Below are 24,930 nucleotides of genomic sequence, written 5' to 3' on the forward strand. Positions count from 1 at the left end.
GCACCATAACTGCCACAGTGTGCTGTATTTTGAAGGGACAAGAGAAGTTCCAGTTCCGCACAGTATGCATGCAATTCAAAGTACAAAAAAATAAAAATGAATAATCCAAAGAGGAGCTGAATGATCGTACTTCAGGAGGAAACAAGATGAGGGTTTTAATAACAATATGGACAATATGTTCAGGGGGGATATATGGCAATAAAAAGGGTTTCTGAGGTTTATTCAATAAACTCTGAATTGAACCACATTGGGGATCTGAATGGCATTATTAAATGTAAAATAGCTGATCTATGGAAATTCTCCAACTGTAATAGTCTCCAGTAGTCATAGATTGTATATTATATCTTTAATTTTACAATTTAGACTTTAATTTGCTATCATCTGGTTACAGTTAGTGAATAGACCACCTGGTGTAAAATTAAGGTCATTTCTAATTTTAAAGTATTTTATTCCCAACTGGCCATTTTATTTCCCAGCCAAAGCTGGTCTCATACTATGTTCATTCAAAAGAAACAACAACAAAAAACTAAAAGGTTGAAATTCCCAGTAAGGTAGCAGCCCTGGGTTCACTCCTCCCCCCATCCCCATACACAGCTCACTCAGCCATTCCTTCTACACTGAGATTAGTGAAAGGGAAAGCTGCACAAAAATTGACCAATCAAAACTTATAGAGTTAAGCCCGCCCCTGATGACACTCTTCCTTGCTGCGGTCGCTTATTGATGACGCATTAAGTCCTTCCAAACCTATGGTCATATTATCCATATCACTCCGCCGCAGAATATAGTCCCTTTAATATTTAATGTTTATTTTATTTGAATGCGCCCACCTGGATCCCTGATAGCGGTCTGCCCGGCGGTGGGTGATAGCGGGGGTCATGTAAGGGCTCCTATCCCGGCTCTCAGATAGAGGGTCACAAAGTTATTTCAGGGTGGCTTGTGAGCCGGCGCAAAGGCTGCTGGGACAGGACTCCAAGCCTGGCAGAGCGGGAGGCGGCGGCGGATGCGGTGAGTTAGTGCAGATGGCTGATCGCTGTTCGGTGTGACTGTGACCCGCGGGTGTATGGGTAAGGGGTTCCGGGGAGCGAGGTCACCGCATTGGGGTGGCGGGGGAGACTCCATAGTGTGAATGTTAAACACCGGCTCCTGGATCCCGGGTACAGGGGCCACAAAGGGCCCAGGAACAAGGCCCTACCTTCCTGCACGCCTGGGGCAGCCCCTGGCCAATGCTCACACAGGTAGATATAATAATCACCCTTTATAGCAAAACAGCCCAACTGGGAACATACATCACTCATTATTAGTATTATTATTAGCATGATCATTATTAGTATTATTACTATTAGTATTATTAGAAATTTCACAATTCCAGCATTTGCAAAAATCTAATGGAATTTCTAGAAAAGGGGTAGGCAGCCTTCAGCACCCCAGATGTTGTGGACTACATCTCCCATGATGCTTTGCCAGCATTATGGCTGTAAGAGCATGATGGGAGATGTAGTCCACAACATCTGGGGTGCTGAAGGCTGCTTACCCCTGTTCTAGAAGATCCCATACAAGTGAATGACAGACACTGTTGCTGCAGCCAGTTTAATGTTAAATTCTGTTATTGGCATCACTGGTGTGCTTTATGAGGTGGAGTACAAGTATCACAGAATGAAGGAATAGTACTGGCACTGGGTTATACCTGGGGTTAAATGGGGGCGATATTGTTATTTGTAGTAAAACAATATATTGTTAAATGGCTGTGACATGGAAGAAAATGTGGTGGCTTTCTCCTGTGTCAGTAAAACAGTAATGTTGGTGCTCTGCTGTGCCAGGGAAACAGAGGTGCTTATGATTTACAAAACTGAGGATGTCATTGGATAAAGAGGGGAAGGGTTCACTCAGTTACTCAGCTGTGTAATTTTCAGTATACTGTATTGTATATTAAATATTTGCTTTGCTGTCTAGTCTGTTAGCATATAGATAAACAAGTACATGGCTAACTGGATTATTATGCCAATCTATGAGCTATGTTTGGTCACCTTTGATAGGTACGGTTATGTAGCTGTTGGAAGCATATGTACCTGGTCATGAACAGTTAAATGAATGTGGTGCTGGTGTGTTTGAGCTGTGATTTAAATGTTTTTTTTTTTAAATGTAAATGCCCAATTTTTGTGTCATTCAATGAGTTACCTGGATTTGAAGCTCATTTTGTCATGGAAAAAGGGATCTCGGCAGGATACGGTGATTGGCAATCTTGTATTCTTGCTAGATATTCACTTTTTTTTCAAGAGGCATTAGGCCGAGTTGAACAGATCTTTCTTACTATGGCGAAACATTGTATATATTTTCCTTTTCTACATTTTTTTTTTTTACCGTTCTAAATTAAAAGGCATGCAAAAGAAACAGGCAATTTTAGAGCATCACATATAAGGGGTAGCCCAAAGGATTTGCTCTTTTGAGATGAGATGAAAAGAAAAGGATAATGGTGTGCCAAATAAAAAATTAAATATAACCTTTAGTTGATTATATTAAAAGTATGATCACACACGTTTCAACTATATAATAAATATAGTTAGTCATTAATAATATAACCAAAACCTACAGTATCCTACCAATAAAATACCCCACAACAGTGGTAAAGATCTGTTTATTTAATGCCCTGCACTCAATATTTATTATATATGTTCATATAAATAGAAATACTTCTAGAATCACTATAATACAAAAATTCACATATAATCTTCTATTTCTATCCCGGATTTAAATTGAAAGAAATGCTAATGTATATTAAAGGGATACTATAGGCATTAAAAAATGAGCCACGATGGGCATGATCTATACACCAAAACTACTTCATTAAGCTAAAGTTGTTTTCGGTAGTGTCCCTTTAAGTCCTTGCAACGCAAGTAGTGGATACAATGTACACCAAAAGAAAAAAACAAATTATCCTGTAATCCAAAAGTAAGTGAAGCTAGATAAGTGACCATAGAAATAGGGATGCGGCACAGTAATAGTGTATCAAATTATTGTACTTGTCAGATTATAGCCATAACAAAATATAAATTAGTAGGAAATACATTTGCAGTAGAGAACAGACCAGGGAGAGTAATAGCATGTAAAAAGGATTAACAGAATCAGGGAAAACCTCAACAATGCCTACAAACATCCTACCTTATAAAAAACAAGCAATCTCAAGAAAAACACACTAATCTAACTCTGTCAGCCCCGTCATGCATGTTGCTATTAGCATAACTTTTAATTTGTTCAAGCGGAGTGAATCAGGACAGCTTGACTGCCGGGGTCGTTCCCAAATTGTCTCTAATGAGTTCATAAATGTGCCAAGTTTTGGAAATGGGACAAGGGGGTATGTGGGAAAAGCATGTCAGAAACTGCTTTTACGCGTTTGGAGTGTTTTGTGAGCATCTGTCAATTTTGCTCCAGATGTTCACAATATGAAATGGACTGCTAGGCAAATGCATTTATTTTGGGTTACAGTAGTACATCTGACACTGCTACAAAGTGTCCATTCAGTCAGGTGGGCTGTCAGTGGGTGTTATTAAGAGCTAAGCGTAGCCAAGAGGCAATTTAAGCTTACTGTATTTTCGATGGGGGGGAAGGGAGGAACTGAATATAGTAGAGGTTCTGAGTTTTATGGCAAATAATGGTACCATATAAATCAAAGTTAAAAAGAAACACAGAATTGGCAGAGCGATTTAGACCCGCTCCTTCTCTCCAACGAATGGCAGGAGCTATTCCTCCTTATTTACAAATCCTCAATCAGCAATAGATACCAAGACGTTGGCTACACAATTCTCTCTTACTGGTACAGAACACCCAACAAACTGGCCGCTTTCTCAGCGGATTTTGACCCAGAATGCTGGAGATGCAAGTGGGAGCTTGGCACCCCGTTTCACATCTGGGGGCCGGGCCCTCGTATCCAACCATTCTAGAAGAGTGTACATGCAGTTCTTACCACAGTCACAAACCTCCCACTAAGATAGAGCACAAGATAAATACAATACATTGCAAATGTGGTTCGCAGTTATTTTATCTGGTGTATTTTTGTAGAACCATTTTCGAATCATTGTTTCCTGCCTTGCGCGTGTAGGGTGCTTGGATGATAATCCACTGCTTGTTTTGACTATCACTTGGCACTATCTTAAAGTGTTAACCGTGTAATTGTGTGTGTTAAATGGTTTATTTATAAAGCTTCAGCATATTCTGCAGCATTGAATCTGTTAAAGGAACACTCCAAGTACCATAACCACCAGTGCAAGTAGTCAAATGGTTTCACAATGGATTAACTACTTACGTGGGGACCACTGGGCACCACTACCCACTTTTACTACTGCTTACATGAGAGCTGAATTCTCTCCGTCTGAGCCCAATCGTGCAAGGATTAGCTCATTGGCTGAGTACAAACAGCTGGCACAATCGGCTTGTGCACTCGGCCAATGAGCTTGCAATGCAAGGCTTGGCTCAGAAGAGCTAACGGAAGCTCCTAAGTAGCTCTCCTGGTAGTGGAGAGGAAGCAAGCAGTGACACACAGAAGATATCAAACCATTCTAAAACAGGGTGCTGTAGTGGTTATGGTATTTGTAATGTTCCCTTTAGGTCTTTTTATGTTTGAATCAGGAAGGTTTGAAGTTGTTCAATTCTGTATTTGCTTCCCTTCCTCCTCTCTCCTCTTGCTGAGGCTTCAATAAACAGTCTGCCTCCATCACAAGGAGAAATAACTGAAAGGAAAACTAAATTGATAAAAACTTGTAAAACGTGTAACATTTCCACAGATTTCCTCCTTTGTGTTTATCTGCTATTCTGTGTATAGCAAGTCGTGGCAGATATTTGTGAAAGCACCCAGATCAACCTCTTTTGGTGTCTTTTTATTTTTTTGTTTGGAGTCTTAAAGGAACACTATAGTGTTGGGAATACGCAGTGGAGGCTAGTACGCATGCGCGGAAAATTGCAGCACTGTATTAATCCGCATCTCCTTATAGAGATGTATTGAATCAGAGCATCTTTAGGAGTGTTCAGTGTCTCCACGCTTTGCATTGAGAAGCTGAACGTAGGTCCTGCAAAGATTGAAGAACCTCACCCAGGAACCACTTATTGTGGCTATCTAAGTGACACCCACTAGAGGTGAACTTGGGCAGAAATGTAACCAGGGTTTTATTCTGACACTGCAGGGTAAGGTTATATCCCCCAGAACTTTTGTATTAAGCTGTGTTGGCTCTGGTGTCTATACTATAGTGTCCCTTTAACAGAGCAGTCTATAATAATAATAATAATCCTTCTTAGGTTTAGATTTAGGCCCCCATCTTTCTTTTTTAGCACTGTGGTGTACTCCTCACTGCTACCTTATGCTCCTACTGTAAAGTCATCCAGATTCAGACAACCTTTGATTTTCAAATTACAAAATGTAAACCATATTCATTCTCAGAATCCCTGTTTTCTGTGAGAGAGAAAGGTCAGCATCTATGCCCTATAATCATTTAATAAAGAGACACTATAGTCACTCAGACCATTTCATCTCATTCAAGTGGTCTGGTTGCAGTGTCTGTCCCTTTAACCCTGCAATGTAAAACATTAACGTTTTCTAGAAAGTCTACCAAACAGCCACTATGGGCACTAACTGCTTTCTGCAAAATGACGCTGGGCGTCCTTGCGCTTTGCATCAGGACGTCCAGCATATTGCAAAACCCCATAGGAAAGCAATGATTCACTGCTTTCTTATTGGGAAGGCGCGCAAAGAGCTTGACGTGCATGCGCATTAGGTTCCCCCTCGTGATGACGTTAAGGGGGGAATGTCAAGGGACTTCAGCACTGGAATTTGATAATTGTTTTAACCCTTTCATTGCCACAAGCCTGCTGCACGGGAGGAGGGACACTAGAGTGTTAGGAATACAGCTTTATATTCCAAACACCCTAGTGTTCCTTTGGGACTTGGATTGTCACCTATAAAAAGAGGATACAGTCATAGATTTCTTTTTTTTTAATTTTTTTTTATATATAATCACTGATCTGCTCAGTGAACTTTCCCTTGGAAGAATATTCTTCTTCGTATTATTTAATTATTAATATTATTATTTTTACTAAACCATTACAACTGCTTTGAATGCCTCAGTTCAGCTTTTAATTTCTAGTGTATTTATCATCTAGCATGCGTTACCTGTAAATATGTAGCTAATTTTGTAGAAAACTCCTTTTTATAATGGCCTTTAAGGGTTACACCAAGCACCATAGCCACTTCGTTTATTCGAAGTGGTGATGGGGTCTGAAATCCGTCTGAAATGTGCAGTGTTTAGTTAAGAAACGCTGCACATGTAGAGTTTATCCCTCTGCTGCAGTAGGTGTAACTAGTCCTGTAACTACCCCTTCCAAATGTAATTTTTTACAAATCTCATAACTTTGACTATAAAGGCATCGTATAAAACGCACATGTATCACAAACAGACACAGACGCACACAAATGCATTCACACTGAATTTAGGACATTACATTGATCTATGTAAGAGTGTGATGATTCACAGGTTATACACTAACCACCCAATTGTAGCAAATTGAAATCTGAATGGTAAAATATCTACGCTGTGACTACAAATGAGTTAGAGAATTTCTCCAAATTGACTGTTGTCTTCATTTCAGTTTGTTACTTTTCGTTGTCTAACAAATACACCACATATTGTGTATAGAAGGAAGGGTGACCTGGGTTAACAAAACACAAAAGATATCACTTGAGGAGGTTTTATGAATGCAATCAGGGGTTTGATAATTGACACGTATGCATGGGTATATAATTTTATGTATGTCTGCTACATCCAGTTAATATACTTCTTTAATTATGACTATCAAAACATTCATGCTGTTAATCCAGAATTACCTAGAGTCCTAGACCATCAGCATGTCATGCAGTCTGCAGCAGTGCAGGGAATTGTGGGATGCCGCATGCACAACTGCCCTGCTGGTTTTTAAACCACCATTGTGGAACGACAGGAAGTGGTTCTCCCAGGACAATGCATAGATTAAACCTGAGCCTCATTAAAAGTTTACTTCACATTTGAAGTACTTCACATGTGTCCGTGACTGTTCTACTGGAGGTTATATTTATTCCCATCCTTCTGTATTTTAAAAGATAATTTTCATTACATTACAGCTAAACACCCATGTTTAATGTCTAGTTGCAATACTGCATTGTGCATGCCATCAAGTTCCCGGGAGCTGCTCATACCGGTTATAGCGGGAACATTAGTACTGTTTTATGACTTTTTCGATTTTGCTCTTGCAGGTGGAATGACACTTACCTTCCTACATTTGTAATCTAAACAAGGAAAGAAAATGTCTTTTGTACCTCCGCCTGGACCCACTGTGGTCGACCAAACCACTCTGATGAAGAAATACCTCCAGTTTGTTGCTGCCCTTACAGATGTCAATACACGTATGTTTTGTATCTTTACTTTATTTTTATTTTTATTTTTTTGTTTCTTCTTTACCATTAATAGGCTTTAACGGGAGCCAGCACTTCTCAGGGGTTTCAATACTATGTTTGCTTACTCATGTATTTAACACGTATGTATTTATGAGGAAAAAACAAGAACACAGTGTAGAAACCCTAATCTCTTGATCTGCAATCTTTATCTTAATTGCATTACGAGGTATTTTCTATCATTTTTATGATGGAAATCCTCTTTAAATTAAAAATATACAAATGAATGGGTATACACGTTATAGATGAATTCTCAATGTTTCATTTGATGGTGTAAATTCCAGAGAAGTGACAGTGCCACTTAAAATTAAAAGACCACTATAGGCAACCAGACCACTTTAGCTCAATGAAGTGGTCTGGGTGCCATGTCCCTCTAGGGTTAACCCTGCCTGCTGTAAACATAGCTGTTTCAGAGACACAGCTATGTTTACATTAGGGTTAATCCAGCCTCTAGTGGCTGTCTCAATGACAGCCGCTAGAGGCGCTTCCACGCTTCTTACTGTGAAAATCAAGCAAGATGATGAAAATATTGCTCTTGAGCCCCAAAAATGTGACTTGTATGCTTGTTGTGAATGATATATTTGTGTATGTGTGTATGTGTGTGTGTGTGTTAGTGTTGTTCACATTGGGCGCTGAAAGCTAAACTGATAAGATCTGATTGCTTTGATTGTCACTGTGTCATTTACTTATCTTGGTTTTTGTATACTAATTTTATTTTAATTTTTTTTTTTTTTACTCCCAATTAAGCTGATGAAACAAAGTTGAAAATGATGCAAGAGGTCAGCGAGAACTTTGAGGTATGTGATATCTCATTTTCAGTCCCTTACGGTGCTCATTGCTGCAAGGCAGATCTTCATTAACTGTAAACCCAGTCAAATCCTTAGAAAACTGTTGTGTGTATTGCTTCAAAGGGATTTATCCATTGTCCATTTAAATAAAAATCTCTATTTACTAGATGTCCCTATATCTGCATATCTACAAATAGCTTGCAAAAGCTGAAGATCTCTTGTCTGCAGCGTTTGGAAGCTCTCAACTTTTTCTAAAAGCCTCTGACCTGGAGTCGTGAGCACATGCGCGGATGTAAAGCAGCTTATTGAGAATAGGGGTGAAGTGGAAGGCAGGCACATCTTAGCATAGCTAATGCAAGTGGAAGAAAACCTGCCTGGTTGCTGAGGTGTTTCTGCCTCTATTTATAGAAATGCTTATTTTATTGAAATCTGCACTTTTATAAATTGTCACAGGTTCCAGACACACAAAGCACTTCAGCAAGTGCTTTGTGTGTGTGTGGTGTGTTCCTTTAAGGATAAAGAAAGACCTTGTCTCTCCTCTGCATAGGGATTCCCGATTAGTAGAAATTAAACTTTACTTTTACATTTATCAGTAAAAAAAATAAATAAAAAATCTTTATGTTGATTTTGTTGAAATGAGGACTTGGCATTCCATTGACCACCCAAAAATGTTTTGTCTGCATTCAAGTCGATGTTGCGTACCTTGCTGTTCCTGCTTGATTGCTTCTTGTAATTATTTATGTGATGGAGGTATAAAGGGCATGAACAATAAAGCAAAATGATGAGATTATCATTCTTGATACACCTAACAAAGTGAAATGTGGCGTGTGTGTGTGTGTGTGGTGTGCTGGTGAGTGGTTGTGTGTTTGTGCACATTTCACAAATGGTGCTGGAAGTAAAACTGATAAGATCTGATTGCTTTGTAAGAAAAAAATCCAACCAGACATAATAGAAAATACCGGAAAGAATATTTTTGTGTAATTTGTTGCTTCATGGAGAAATATATAAATATATATAACCAGATTGTTGGATTCAGAGCTTGTTAAATGGACACTCTAGCCAGCCAGACCACTTCATCCCTGAAATGTATATTTTAAGAAACTGCAGTGTTAACATTTCAGGGTTAAGTCCATCTGTAGTGGCTGTCTGTGTGATCTACCAATTACACATTGCTAGAGCGAGAACGGCAAGAGTAAGTGAACAAATCATTTAATAATAATAATCATATATTATAAAAACAAACAAAAAAAAAACACCCTCACATTTCAAGGCACTTTGGGATCTCTAAATTAGAGTTGGATTATGTTAAAGCTCTATAGATTAAATGAGGTCTGATGTGTTTTTAGCAATATGGGTTACATGCTCGTGCAAACACGGATTTCAAAGTAAAGTCAATTTTTTTTCCACCTCCTATTTTAGAATGTAACCACATCGGCCCAGTACTCTACATTTCTGGAACACATTATCCCTCGATTTCTCACATTTCTACAAGACGGAGAAGTTCAATTTCTTCAGGAAAAGCCTGCTCAGGTACAAAGACAAATTGTTAGGAAAATGTTTTGTGTGTGTGCTTTATTATTATTATTATTATCATTTTTTTTTTTAAATTACTTATTGAGAATCATACATTCCATGTTTTTAAAAGGACACTCTAGGCAACATAAAGATTACTCCATCTGAGTGGTTACGTTGCTAAAAGTCTATGAGCACCCTTTCCATGGTTTCCCCCAGGGCAGTCCGTGGGACGTGACTTTTGCATTACTTCTGCATTAGCAGTGTCCATTCTGTCCATCCGGGATGGCAGTAAAAAGTAAAATCTCCCCAGCAATCACATCACAGTCCAGGTTGGAAAATAATTTATATGTTACTCTTCATTCTAGCTTTTGGTTAGGGGACTTTTAAATGACAAGCCCCTCAGTACTTCCTAACTGTAACTATGCTAGAATTTTTGCTCACTCATCCCAACAAATAACGACTGGGTAGGTGGGTAGGAAGGCACAGAACATTAATTACAGATCATTAATTATTTGTAAGGGCTCATAACATCTTGCATTCTCCTGTTTAGCAAAATAGTTTTGTGTAACTGTGCCAAAGCATATGGTCGTTAAGCACCCTCACACAGGCTTAATTTTTACATTCGGTTGGTAATTTTTGGACACTGCAATGCTACACAATAATATAAATATTAATATTTGACTGTGGATTTTGTTTTGTTTGTTTTTTTTGTTCTGCACTGCTACCATATTTTGCAAAACTGGATTATTTGTTTTGATGGAAATATTACAAGGTTATACATAATTTATAAAATAAATAAAATGGTTTACATTACATAATTTACAGCCTAACTGTAGGACAAATAACCTGCTGATATTGCATTATGGTGTTTTTAGTAAAAAAAAAAATTATATTCCCCCAAAACTGGTACTAGTCATACGTGAAGTACAAAGAGTACAGATGAACTGCACAACTGTGAAACATAGAAGTATGCAGATTGGGAGCAGTGGGATGGATTGGTGTCTTTTTAAAATTTAGTTAGGCTAATGCAGACACACTTACAGCCCGTTGTTATCATTGAAAAATAATCTCTCCTGATTAGTACTTTGTGACTGAATAGACTCTGAAAGTTTGTAAAAAAAAATACATAAATATAATAGAGAAAATAAACAAAAATATGATTTTTGTGCAATGGTGTTTAGTTTTGTTAAATCTTTTTCTTTCTTTTTTTTTTCTTTCTTTCTAACTATATCTTTTTTTAATTAATTTCTCTTCTCTTAACATTTCAGCAACTTCGGAAGTTGGTTTTAGAAATAATTCACCGAATACCCACAAACGAACACCTACGGCCGCATACCAAAAACATTCTGTCTGTTATGTTCCGTTTTCTTGAGGTATAGTCTATCAGTATTCCTGATATGTCAAGCAAAAATGTAGTCTTTTAAAAATCTACTCAATTTCTTATTAATTTATAGTGATAGCTAACATTATTACACCTAGCCGGTGTAAATACCTATATGTTTTGTATTAAAAAAATAAAATAAAAAAAAATAAAGTAACTTTCAATCCCTTTTGAATCGATTTAAAATGCTAGTGATGTACAGACTTTTTTTTTTTTTTTAAAAACAAGCTGTGTTGTTTCAATATCCCAGTCTGAATATTGTGACATTTATTAAAAATCTTAATTTCATTGGGCAGTTAGTGTAGCTTCATGGCCTCCACAAACAGCAGTTTCTGAGAATTGTATACACATTATGTGTAAGGCACACTACCCCTTTAATAAAATTCTGAGCATTAAAAAAAAAAAAAACTTCAAATAGTTGAACTTTTGTATATATTCTATCAGTTACAAGTCTTGGCATTTACATATTTTTTTTCCCCCTTATGGATCAGACTGAGAATGAAGAGAACGTTTTAATCTGTCTGAGAATCATCATTGAGCTGCACAAGCAATTCAGACCTCCTATCACACAAGAGGTAAAATATTGTTTCTACAGTTATAATAAATTCAGTTCTATTTCCTTGCTATTTACTAAACTGGGAAGTTTAATCCTTTTTTTTGTTTGTTTCTAATCCCATCTAAGTGTGCAGATTTTTATTAAAATGAGCATGTACTTTTATTTTACAGTGCCCTAATGACTGCGTTTTCTTAAAGTGAACTTTGCCTTTCTTTGTCATTTTATTCTGATATTTTTTGAACAAATGTATGATATATATATATATATATATATATATATATATTTATTTTTTTTTTTAATTTTTTTTTATACAAACATACAAAATTTTGCCCTTCGCTCAAACTCCCACGACTCCTGGGCAGCAGCAATAACTATAGTACATATCTGCCCCATTCAATAAAAACCATAATAAGTGTGTAAGGGTTTAGAAAAATACCTATTTTTTCCTTCTCATTAGAGATATTCTCATTTTGTCTTAAAGAAGTAAGGTGAATTGTTAATGTAGGGCTTATCTAAGAACAACATAAAAACATAACAATCCCTTGGCTGAGTCCAACAATGTGTGCAATAAATTGAATTTCCTTTTATATCCTCAGCTAAATGAGTTGCTATGGAAAGCTTGGTGTAAAACAAAATTGACCCTAGCTTTCCATGACGCTATAATAATGAATAATCTAATGTATGTCTTTTTTTTTTTTTGGAATTTGGTAGTAAAATGTTAAAGAATCTGATATATTTTAAGTAGATAGCAGTCATATGATTGTTTTCGAGCAGTTGTTCCTAACCCTCCACGGTGCCCTAGATGTGCACACAGGGGTGCCGCGGAATGTTTCCCCGGTGCCATGATTATAGCACCGGGAAAACATTACTGCTGAACAGGGGCCCGGTCGGGTACTGTGATCCTTTAAGACCGTGACCCGACCCCTGTAATGTCGGCCGGCTGGGAGGAAGTGACAGCCTGTCCTGGCACATAACGTAAGCTGAAAGGAGGGTGGCTGGAGATATTAAAAAAAATTATAATAAATCGTGTGTGTGTGTGTGTCAGGCATGTATTAATATTTGTGTGTGTGACCGTGTCTATATGACTTTGTGTGTATGTGTCGGTGTATTTATATGCATCTGTGTGTTAATGTGCATGAATATTTGTGTGTGTGTGTGTGTGTATGTATGTGTACATCCAAGCAGTCAAACACCAGCACAACATACAAGCACACTTCTGCAATCTAACTCAAATATTACATACACACCCCTACATAAAAAATTAAATAATTATATACCAAAACACCCCTTTACTCAAACACAAATACTTCACACAAATGTACATCCGCATTTAAAAGTGAACATTCCATTCAGACACACCTTTTCAATCAAACACCCCTGTATTAAAACACAAAAACTACCGTATATACTCGAGTATAAGCCGACCCGAATATAAGCCGAGGCCCCTAATTTTACCCCAAAAAACTGGGAAAACTTATTGACTCGAGTATAAGACTAGGGTGGGAAATGCAGCAGCTACTGGTACATTTCTAAATAAAATTAGATCCTAAAAAAATTATATTAACTGAATATTTATTTACAGTGTGTGTGTGTATATAATGAATGCAGTGTGTGTATGCAGTGTGTGTATGAGTGCAGTGTGTATATAATGAATGCAGTGTGTATATAATGAATGCAGTGCAGTGTGTATATAATGAATGCAGTGCTGTGTGTATGAGTGCTGTGTGTGTATGAGTGCAGTGTGTGTGTATGAGTGCAGTGTGTGTATGAGTGCAGTGTGTGTGTGTGCAGTGTATGCAGTGTATGCAGTGTGTGTATAATGAGTGCAGTGTGTGTATATGAGTGCAGTGTGTATGCAGTGTGTGTATATGAGTGCAGTGTGTTTAGAATGAATGCAGTGCAGTGTGTGTGTGAGTGCAGAGCATTGGTGGGGGGTGGGCATTTTATTAATTAATTATTATTTTAATATTTTTTAATGTTATTTTTTTAGGTAACTATTTTTTTTCTTTTATTATTAATTGTATTTTTTTATGTTATTATTTTAATATTTTTTTTTCTTATTATTATTTGTTTTATTATTATGTTTTCGTCCCCCCTCCCTGCTTGTTAGCTGGCCAGGGAGGGGGGCTCGCACTCCCTGGTGGTCCAGTGGATGGGCTGTAGGAGGGGGCTGTCAGGAAGCTGTAACTTACCTTCACAGCAGCTCCTGTCAGCTCCCTTCTCTCTTCTCTGGTGCGTGCAGCTCCTAGGTCAGCTCCCTCTGCAACTCTCGCGGCCGCGCGGAGCGTTGCCACGGTAACCCGTGGCAACGCTCTGACCCCGCGGCTCTCGCGAGAGTTGCAGAGGGAGCTGACCTGGGAGCTGCACGCACCGGAGAAGAGACAAGGGAGCTGACAGGAGCTGCTGTGAAGGTAAGTTACAGCTTCCTGCCAGCCCCCGGTCCATGTCTGTATTATGGCAATGCAAATTGCCATAATACAGACAACTGACTCGAGTATAAGACGAGTGGGGGGGTTTTCAGCACAAAAAATGTGCTGAAAAACTCGTCTTATACTCGAGTATATACGGTATATACAAGCACCCCTTCAAACACCAACACTGTACATTACACTATAGCGCCAGTAAATGCCGCAGCGCATGACTTGGGACGCCTTATGAAAAATACTGAAATATTAAGGGCGCCTGAACCTAAAAAGTTTGGGAACCACTGGTCTAAGGTGTTTTAGAAAAACAAAACAAAAAAACAACACTTTAGACACAACATAGTAATCCCTAAATCCTGGACTGTTAGGGGGGGGTACTTGAGGACTGGGTTGGGAACCTCCGCTTTAGAGGAATCATGACTTTTCCTGCATAAGTGTCCTTCCATGTTTATTAATACCGATCTTTATCTGTTGGATAGAGTAGATGGAACTATATCCTTGCTCATTTTAGACTCTCCTTTTCTTCCACGCACTCTCTAGATTCATCATTTTTTGGACTTTGTGCGACAGATTTATAAAGAGTTGGCCAAGGTTGTGGTAAGTGTTTATTACATGGAAAGAAATGATTGTGTTAAAAGGTCAAATACTTTCTATTTTTTTTTTTTTACCTAAATCTCCTATAAACTGAACACAAATTAATGTTTTGTTAGAAATAAATTAGGTGCTATTCAATCCTGATGTTACCAACCCACATAATACTAGTTTATTTTGTTCCCTCTTCTCATCGCTGTCCGTTTTCCCACTCATTAGTCTAGGCCTATTTACATATTCCCTGTTGCTTACTCTATCTTTGTGTTTCTTTTAATGTTTCTCCTTTTTTCTGTTTGTAATCCCCATGTCGTGCCCTCATTGTTCTGTATCTCTTTCTGTAATACACGATGAGCACACACTAAAGTCATCACAGGTATAAAGCTCATGTGACACATTAGAATATACAACAGACATGTATGCTGTGTCTTATACCAAGTCCCTGTTCGCCTTTTGTCTCTGTAACTCAGCCTCCCACCCATGGAACTCTTATGATTACAGGACTATATTGATATGCGGTTAAAATTCAGTTGTGATAATATCTTAATTTCAATCTATGGAATAAATATGCATTACCCCCCCTCCCCCCTTTCTTCCCCCTTCTTTCTTTATCTAAGAATCGCTACTTTGAGAACCCAGCTGTGATTCCTGATAACACTATTCCTACACCCGATATGGTTGGAATGATTTCCACCATCATCGTAAAAGTAAACCCAGAACGTGAAGATAGTGAAACCAGAACGGTAAGTGCCAACGGTGACATTGTTTAGGCATTATGAGAAACCTACATGTCTCCTAAAATATTCTTTATAAAGCGCAGTGCTGTTAAAAAATAAATAATAATAATTAAAAACATCTAAATACACCCTTAAAGGATTACTTCAACCACCATGACAACTTCAGTGTTGAAATAGTCATGGTGGTAGGAGTGTGTGTGTGTGTGCGCGCAGAGTTTTTGCTTGGAACACTGCACATACTGAGATTTTTAATTGTGTGCTGGGCGCAAGGTGCATCCCCAGCACATTTGACGTTGGCAGCCAAGAACTCAGGGCTGCCAATGTCAATGCTGTGCATATTTTACGCCTCTTGTCAGCTTGCTTCTCCCTCCCTGCCTCCCTCTGTGTGCTCCTTTTTTAAAGTGTAAAAAAAAATAAAAATCCTCTCTTCCCCTCCCTCCCATTAACAGGCCAATCACAGACTCTCTATTAATCCAATTTATACTCCACACAGCAAACCTAAAGAGATTATCATGCAAAACAATAATTTATTTTACTTAATGGCCGATATGGCGGGAATCCTCTGTTCTGGTTCCCTCTTACTATTTTCTTCCATTAGAAAACTTTGGGGGAATCTCCCTTTACCATATTGCTGTACTACCCATTTTTATTAATGCTATTTTGCTATTTTTATTAATGCCTTTGCTGTTCCAAGTTCTCTGCTGCCACCTGGTTAAAACGCATGTCACTGCAGGAAGATTTGAGTCTTGAATTTAACTCGGAGGAAGATCAATGGACAGATATATAGCCGTCACCTTTCATGTGCTCACTATTTACAGATTTTTTTTCTGCTTTTTCCACAGCACACCATCATCCCGAAGGGATCCCTTTCTTTAAAGGTGTTGGCTGAGCTTCCCATAATTGTCGTTCTCATGTATCAGGTAAGATGCTGTCTATTGATGACAATGATTCACCGTGCTGTATTTGCCGTCTCTTATTTATTGCTTGGCAATAGTTGGTACCTTTTTGGGGTTGACGGTGTACCACAGCATATGTCTTTAAATATGGGAGCATCTTCCTGTTTGTCAAACTGGTCTTTTTCAATAACTCTCAAAAAAAGATACAAATCAACAGATGGTTAACTTTCTTTCATGAGTGAGTTCTCTTTGAGGGAAACCCCCCCCCCCTCCCTCCCTCCCCCATTCTTTCTAAATGTAGGAAGTGTAACTACCCCTTAAGAGGAGGGAAACCTGCAATTGTGTATAATTTACAGGACCTAAAACTTTATTTAAAAAATGTTCATTTGTTTGCTGTAAAATTAAGTTAGTTTGGGGCTTGTTACAGATGTATTTTGAAAATGACATATCATGTTGTCAGTCAGGAGAATTAGTATAAACTGGCATATATAGGGTCAGTGGTAATCGAAATAGCCAAATATGGATTGTTGGTTTATTTGGGAATAATGAGTAAAGATTGTGGCTCTCATAATACGTCTAGTTGACTAAAACCAGTTACGGTATCTGTATTATGTATTGGTAGATTAAATGGTCTGGGTCCTTTACTGTTGCCTGCATCTGTTTGTTGACAATGGGTCACATAATTAAAGGTGAATGTTTTTTTTCTTTCCTTTTTGTCCCCAGCTCTATAAACTAAACATTCACAACATGGTGTCTGAGTTTGTTCCGTTGATTATGAGCACAATAGTAACCCAGGTATCCAGCAATGCCAGGTAAGATCAGCTGATGGCGTTTCCCACTGAATTCTAGACATGTAGCTTAGTTTCTACATAACCACGTTTTTTCTAAAATGTCAGTGCCAGTAGTCCATGCCCAGTGAAAACATTATGGGAAGCACTAGCTAGGACTGCGTGTCATAATATGAGATGGCCTTAAAGAAACACTATAGGGTCAGGAACACAAACATGTATTCCTGACCCTATAGTGCTAAACCCATGGTGGCTTACCCCCCTTACCCTTCCCTTTACCCCATTTAAAAGCATGAAAACTCGCCTTATTTCCAGCGCCATGCGGGTCTGCCAGCACTGGCCACGTCCCCTTGGTGTCATCAGAATTGCCGGTTTTTTACATTTATTTATTTATTTATTTTTACATGGGAAAGCATTGGATTGGCTAAATTCGGCAAGGGGGCAGGGCCAAATGCAGTTTTGGTGAATCAGCACCTCCTTCATGAGATGCTGAACGGCATTGCTGCCTACTGTGCAGCACTGAACCTGGAAGCACCTGTTGCCCTTTGGAGGTGGTGTCCCTAGGGACAATGTAAACACACTGCCTTTTCTCTGAAAAGGGAGTGTTTGCATAAAAATGCCTGAAGGCATTACAAGCTGTAGTTGTTCTGGTGACTATAGTGTCCCTTTAAAAGTGCAGTCTTTCTGCGGCAAATATATTTTCCCTGCAGGTTCAGCAGTGTAAACACTGCCATTACTGAGAAAAGGCAGTGTTTATACATGTCCTATATGCACTAGAAAGTTAATTTGAATCCCTCTATAATTCATTCTTCTTTAAGTTACTTGGTCTGAATGGAATGAAAAGGTAGAGGCAACAGTAAGGATAATCTATCACTCTGAGACTTGTTTCTCCACCTTCCCCTCATATTTACTTATTCTTGCTATAGAGTTTGCTCACCAAAAATTACATTTTGTGGTTAACTGAAAACTTAATTATATGCAAAATATAGGCAAAAAGGGTTTCTCTAACTAAATAATACTCACAGCATGGCTGTTTGTCTGCAATAAAGTTTCCAGTTCAACGTGATTGTGTTTCTTGTATAAATTTCCGTGCCATTAGTAATATGCAACTGATCAGTCTTTTCTGTGTCTCGCAGGCAGCATAAGTTATACAATAAGGAGCTCTATGCTGACTTTATAGCCGCTCAGATCAAAACCCTGTCCTTTCTGGCTTACATCATCAGAATCTATCAGGTATGTTGCAATTCTGAGATTCTCCCCATCGTGCGCTGAAACGAACGACTTTCCTGTTTTTCTTTAGACTGTACCATAGCTTGTTGACCACAATGACATTGTAACTGCTCATTGCTGACTAGAACAATTACTCCGTGAAAACTGCTAATGGGGTTACAGCACTGTGAATTCACACAGGAGAATATAGTTAATATATAGCAATGTCATCCAAAAGTGTGATATATCTTCCAATGTTGAATGGATTTATAGTGCTGTATGTATGTAGCAGTCAGTGGATAACACCAAATACTGTGTGGCACCATACATATTATTTACCATAACTACTGATAATAATCTCAAACATGAATTGAAAGGTTGAGATTTTGTTTAGGTCCTAATTTAACTGTATTAAAGAAATATTCCATGCACCATAACCACTACAACTCTGGTTATGGTGTCAGGATTGCTCTGGAGCTTCCCATTTGTAAGTAATCAAACCATTTTAGAATGGTCGTGTTCTTACCTTTGATCTGCCAGGCGCTACTCCCCACCTCCACTACTTCAGACAGAGAGCTACCAATACTCCTGACTGTGCAAATATCGTAGCTGGGCATATGCACAGTGAACATAGTTTAAACCTTGCGTCCTAACAGGTGATTTTGCAGCTTTTATTTACAACATAAGGTCTGCTACAATCATTTTTTTTTTCAGGATTCTAGTTCTTCCTCTGTCCATAACCCATGTTTTCCTTTTTATCGTCTATGATTTCTGTTTTTATAGGACACTGTTGCAAAACATTCTCAGCAGATGGTGAAAGGGATGCTGCAGTTACTGACCAACTGTCCACCCGAAACAGCACACCTACGCAAAGAGCTTCTCATCGCTGCCAAGCACATCCTTAGCACAGATTTAAGAAGCCGTATGTACCAACATACTCCCCCATATTCATTTCTCCTATTGAGCTCGTATTGCTTGCGGTTTCAAGCTTACTTATTGTAGAACATTCCAACACTCACAATATGTGACTTCAGTTAGCAGATTCATGTTTGGAATTTCTTAGGGGATTGCGTGGTCATTTGTATTTAGCTGATTGTTCATTAACTGTGTATGAGCTGCTTGCTACTCAAACAATCCTAGTCAATATATTAAGGAGTGTATAAACAGAGCACTTATCTGGAGGAATTATAGGGCCATTTGCACAGGATTTTCTGTTTGTTGCAAATGTGTCTGTATTTTAAAGTGGGCTGTTTTTGCCGTTCCAGAATTTATCCCATGCATGGACAAGCTGTTTGACGAATCTATCCTTATTGGCTCAGGGTACACAGCCCGGGAGACTCTCAGGTAGAGATCTTTCCACCTACTGCTCAGCTTGCCAAACACCTGATAATGTTGGCTGCTTTGGTGACCCAGAGGTACATATTGCTTCCATTCTTCTTGTTCTTCTAACAGGCCTCTGGCGTACAGCACACTTGCCGATCTTGTGCATCATGTGAGGCAGCATCTCCCCCTCAATGACCTCTCCCTCGCTGTCCAGCTCTTTGCCAAAAATATCGATGACGAGTCAATACCCAGCAGCATCCAGACCATGTCCTGCAAGCTTCTGCTAAATCTGGTGGATTGTATCCGCTCCAAAAGTGAACAGGAGAATGGGAACGGACGTGATATTCTGATGAGAATGCTTGAGGTACCAATATTTTGTATATGGGATACTCTTTTATTGGCATATAAATGATGTCTTCAAATCAGCTGTCAATATAAACATCTTCAGCTTTTCTTTTGTTGCAAAGTTAACAATGTTATTTTTTGGGGGGGTTAAAAAGCACAAATAATTGCTGATTCTACTTTATTTTGCTTTTAATGACAATTTGGGTTGACCATGAGTAGCATTGAAGCACTGCCTTCTAAAATCCAGTATAGTCTGGGAGTGAAGCCTTTCGAGAGATTTATTTAGAGCGTATCTAGTTTGGTAATTGTTCATGGACAAAGCTTTTCTTGTCTTGAGTACCTCTCACTCCACTCTCTATTCCCCAGGTATTTGTTCTGAAGTTTCACACCATCGCTCGCTATCAGTTGTCTGCAATCTTTAAAAAGTGCAAGCCCCAGTCAGAACTCGGGGCAGCAGAGACAATCATAGCTAATGTCCCTGCCGCCGCCCCCGCCAATGCCCTTCCTGCTGCTCCTGCCACTCCACTAACACAAGTTCCACTCCTGGTGTTTGACAAGCAAGGGGAGAAAGACAAAGAAGACAAACAGACATTCCAGGTCACAGATTGTCGTAGCTTGGTTAAAACGTTGGTCTGTGGTGTGAAGACAATTACGTGGGGTATTACATCGTGTAAAGCGCCTGGAGGTAAAAATAAACGGCTTTATAATATTTTATTTACTTATTTTATTATATCATTTCTTCATCTTTTTATCTTTTCTGATATATATATATTTTTTTAGAGGCACAGTTTGTTCCCAACAAGCAATTGCAACCCAAAGAGACACAGATTTATATCAAGCTGGTGAAATATGCAATGCAAGCACTGGATATATATCAGGTATTTTGTGACTTTAACTTTTACATGTATATTAAAACATACTTTTATGTTCATACACAATTGGAAACCTGAAAGACTTTAACCACATATTAAGGCAGTAAGAAAATGCCCTCTAAATTCCATTAGCCATCATTCTATTCATGTTCTTTTACCAGAATGTAGTATGATGCTCAGTCACCATCACTATGTCATACAGTGCTGATGTTGCTAGATGGTGTGGACCTTTATTTTATTTTTTTACAGGTTCTGTAAAACAATTTGTTAGTGTTGATTGTTTGTCCTTTTAAGGTTTAACATAATTCTAATGTCTGGGTTGGCTGCATGGAAACTAGCAAGTACGTTGTATTCTGCTTCGTGCAGTTATCTCAAGCATTGTCGTTCATGCCACTGATAGACATCTTGAAAAATTATGGGTAACTGAATACTTTTTGATAGAGTAAACGTTTCGGTGGAAAAATGTTTTGTCAGATGATGTTGGCGTTCAGACGTTTCTTTTGATCTCCATTCCATGTCTGTTTGCGTATCTCTGGACATCTTGGCCAGGGCTTGGTTTTGACAGCTCTGCAAACATATTCTTAAGGCTGTTCTGAGCTCTGTTCAGTCAAACAGTTGTATAAGTATCAAAGTTCTAATTTTGAATTTGGTCGGACCCACTCTGAGCATAGAGAATTGCTGAGCTCATTAGCTGAATCCAGATGAGTTGATGCTTCATTATGTAGCCAAGATGTCAGATTTTTTTGTGTTTATTTGGTTGGAACCTCATAGATCAAAGGAGCAGCCATTTAGCTGCTATTGCCATGGAGATCCTAAATTTAGTTTGAAGACTCCTCTAGTCATACATTGTACACTGACGGTTGCATTCTTCATTAGGTCCAGATTGCTGGAAATGGACAGACCTACATCCGTGTTGCCAACTGCCAAACGGTCCGAATGAAGGAAGAGAAGGAAGTGCTGGAGCACTTTGCTGGGGTTTTTACCATGATGAATCCTTTAACCTTTAAGGAGATTTTCCAAACAACTGTCCCCTACATGGTGGAGCGAATATCGAAGAACTACGCACTCCAGGTATTTTTGTTTGCTGGTAAAGCACCAGCCTTTACAAAGTGATAGTGTATTGAGAAACTTGCGCCATTAAATGTACAAATCATGAATAACTAGCCCTGTCGAAGTCTCCTAGTATCTATATAAATGGTGTGAGAAGACCGTAAGATTATTATTATTATTATGAATTTTATAGAGTGCCGTCAAATTCCGCAGCGCTTTACAATGGGTGAACGAACAGACATGTAGTTGTAACCAGACAAGTTGGACACACAGGAACAGAGGGGTTGAGGGCCCTGCTCAATGAGCTTACATGTTAGAGGGAGTGGGGTAAAGTGACACAAAAGGTAAGGATAGTATTAGACTAGTGACAGTTGCAGAAGAGGAATCAGTTGGGAACTATTAACTGTTTAATTGATACGCTTTTATGAAGAAGTGGGTTTTTAACTATTTTTTTTAATGGATTGTGATCTTAACACGTGGTGGGATAATTGCTAGTGATTTTTTTTTTTTCAGAATTAAAAGTGAGTTTCAAAGTTAAGGTCATAATAGCCAAAATGATTTTTTTTTTTTATATTGGCTATTATAATTTAAATATATAAATAAAATGCATACATAAAGATGAAGAGGACAGGGAGTCAAAACTACATGGAACAGTATATAATACAGTTTTACAAAATACAAAGGTAGTCGAATACCAGCTGGCTGCAAATCCACCCATAAAAACACAAAAAAGCCTATTACTATTATATTTATATAGCGGCATCAGATTCTGTAGCGCTTTAAAATGGGTGGACTAACAAACATGTAATTGTAACCAGACAAGTTTGATGCACAGAAACAGAGGGGTTGAGGGCCCTGCTCAATGAGCTTACATGCTAGAGGGGATGGGGTAAAGGGACACAAAAGGTAAGGATAGTATTAGGGAATTAGATTGGTAGACTAGTATTCACTGAAGTTTTAGTGTGTGGTTTCTTGGAGCAGATAGGCTTGCAATAAAGCTGAGGGAGGGGGATATGCATCTAGGCATAGAGATGAGGGGATTGGTATTCAAACGAAAACCTTTAAGTTGATATCAATAAAGAGAGGGGTCAGGGGGGAAATCGAGATATGCATATATGTGAATAAAACCATTACATACAGGACCAATAAAACTACACTTTAGCATACAAGACCTATATGTATGAAAATATGCAACGCACCAAGAACGTATAACATAAAGTGAATTTACAGGGTGGTTAAGTTATAATTAAATTAAAGTGTGCAGGATAGAGTCTTAGTGTGGTCCTCCAGAAGGCTACCTTTGCTTATTGCAGAGATGACCAGCTGATGGAATGGATAGTATGGCATGTAATAAGATGATGTTGAGGAGGAGTAGGAAAATGAGCGGATGCAAGATGGAGGGAGAAATGAAGAGAACCAATAGGAAAAATTTGAGCATTTGCTTTTAAATTAATTTTGAACTTCTGATTATTCACATTTTAGTAACTCACTCTTTTAGAGCATTTTATTTCTGTAAATCAGTATTTTAAAATTAAATATTGTAGTAAATCCTTTCCCCGACTGTGTCCCTTTAAATATTAAATAATAAGAAATATGCTCTATTTATTGGAGCATCATACCAAACATATATACATCAAGCTTGTCTGTTTTTGTTTGTTTTTTAAATGTATCCAGGGGCACTCCTGGAGAATCGCTTAGTTGTATCACATGTGCCCCTTCTGCCAGGCAGCAGGTTACTGAGGTGAAGAGAGGCTTAGAAAGCAGCAAATTACACTTCATTTTTCTGATCAACTGGCTTTACACTGAAGAGAGCCTTAGAAACCCGGTTGGTGTTGCAGTCCAAATCTGTGCCCTTGAGATGATTCTCATTGCCTCTGCTCAAGCCAGCTATGCTTGCAAACATTCTAAATGCTTGCCACTAGAGACTTCCTCCCCTTTGTTCAGAAATGTTTCATATGATCGGTTTGCTTGTTTTCTCAGATCGTTGCCAATTCTTTCTTGGCGAATCCCACCACATCAGCCCTCTTTGCTACGATCCTCGTGGAGTATTTACTGGAGAGGCTTCCAGAAATGGGATCCAATGTGGAGCTGTCCAACTTGTATCTCAAGCTGTTTAAACTTGTGTTTGGCTCTGTCTCTCTCTTCGCTGCCGATAATGAACAAATGCTTAAGGTATGAGGACCTTTGGAGGCTGTTTAATTTCATCTTTCCACAGGAAGACTGTATGTTAATACAATGAATTAATTTCACCCAACGATAAGGCATTTTTAGACTTGTTGTGCTTTATTATATTAGTTATGAGATGAAATTGCGTGATTCTTGAAAACCACTATTCTCAATCCTTATCACCTAATCTAATGAGTTAATATTGCGTCAGGGAAAATCAAAAACATACACACAAGGCAACCCAAAAATTGCTTGTATTTCAATCCTAAATGGGAGGGAGGAGAGCACAACTTAAACTGTTGCACTTTATATTGCCTTCTTTTTAGTGTCTGTAGGTTTTGTGAGTTTTCCTTTTTATTTATTCAAAAATAATTTTCTCTCCACTGAACCAAATGGTTTTTGGATTTTTTTCCCTTTCATTTTTGTGTAAAACAGTTGAAATTAAACATTTATTACATATGCCTTTTTAATTGCCTGTTTTGTAACGTGAATATTTTACCATTTATAAAGCTCTTATCTCCATGGGAGGCCAGTAATCTGCATCCATAAATCCTCTCCGCCATCAAGGGCGCAAGGCTTCCTCACTGAAGCTAGGGCTAGGGGAAGGGGAAAGTTCAGAAAATGGGTGTTATCACCAGCAATTTAGGCTTAAACCACACAAAAATTATTTTACTCCCCCATAAGGTGAAAGGGTACCCCAGACGTCTAGAAAGCATAACAACTTAATTTGGATAAAGTTGTTATGGTGCCTGCAGTTGTCATCTGATATGCCATGTGACCTGTATACATTTAAATTTATATTGAATATACTTGATTGTAAAATGC

General features: G+C 38.4%; 1 protein-coding gene across 3 annotated transcripts in view; it reads left to right on the forward strand.

Moving 5' to 3' along the window:
* The first annotated feature begins 977 nt into the window (after positions 1-977).
* Positions 978-24,930, forward strand: part of TRRAP (transformation/transcription domain associated protein) — a 109,765-nt gene continuing 85,812 nt past the window's right edge. For 2 of the 3 annotated variants that reach the window (XM_063430377.1, XM_063430379.1), the window contains exons 1-18: positions 978-1,005; positions 7,271-7,420; positions 8,216-8,265; positions 9,676-9,786; positions 11,040-11,144; positions 11,644-11,727; positions 14,672-14,728; positions 15,337-15,462; positions 16,299-16,376; positions 17,076-17,164; positions 18,277-18,373; positions 19,133-19,271; positions 19,615-19,693; positions 19,802-20,036; positions 20,384-20,702; positions 20,798-20,895; positions 21,766-21,960; positions 23,920-24,111. In XM_063430377.1, the coding sequence (XP_063286447.1) occupies positions 7,321-7,420; positions 8,216-8,265; positions 9,676-9,786; positions 11,040-11,144; positions 11,644-11,727; positions 14,672-14,728; positions 15,337-15,462; positions 16,299-16,376; positions 17,076-17,164; positions 18,277-18,373; positions 19,133-19,271; positions 19,615-19,693; positions 19,802-20,036; positions 20,384-20,702; positions 20,798-20,895; positions 21,766-21,960; positions 23,920-24,111 (2,154 nt within the window). In that variant the 5' untranslated portion in view covers positions 978-1,005; positions 7,271-7,320. The other variant, XM_063430378.1, reaches the window with a different exon arrangement.

Source organism: Pelobates fuscus, chromosome 8, assembly GCF_036172605.1.
Source record: "Pelobates fuscus isolate aPelFus1 chromosome 8, aPelFus1.pri, whole genome shotgun sequence".
Lineage (NCBI taxonomy): Eukaryota > Metazoa > Chordata > Amphibia > Anura > Pelobatidae > Pelobates > Pelobates fuscus.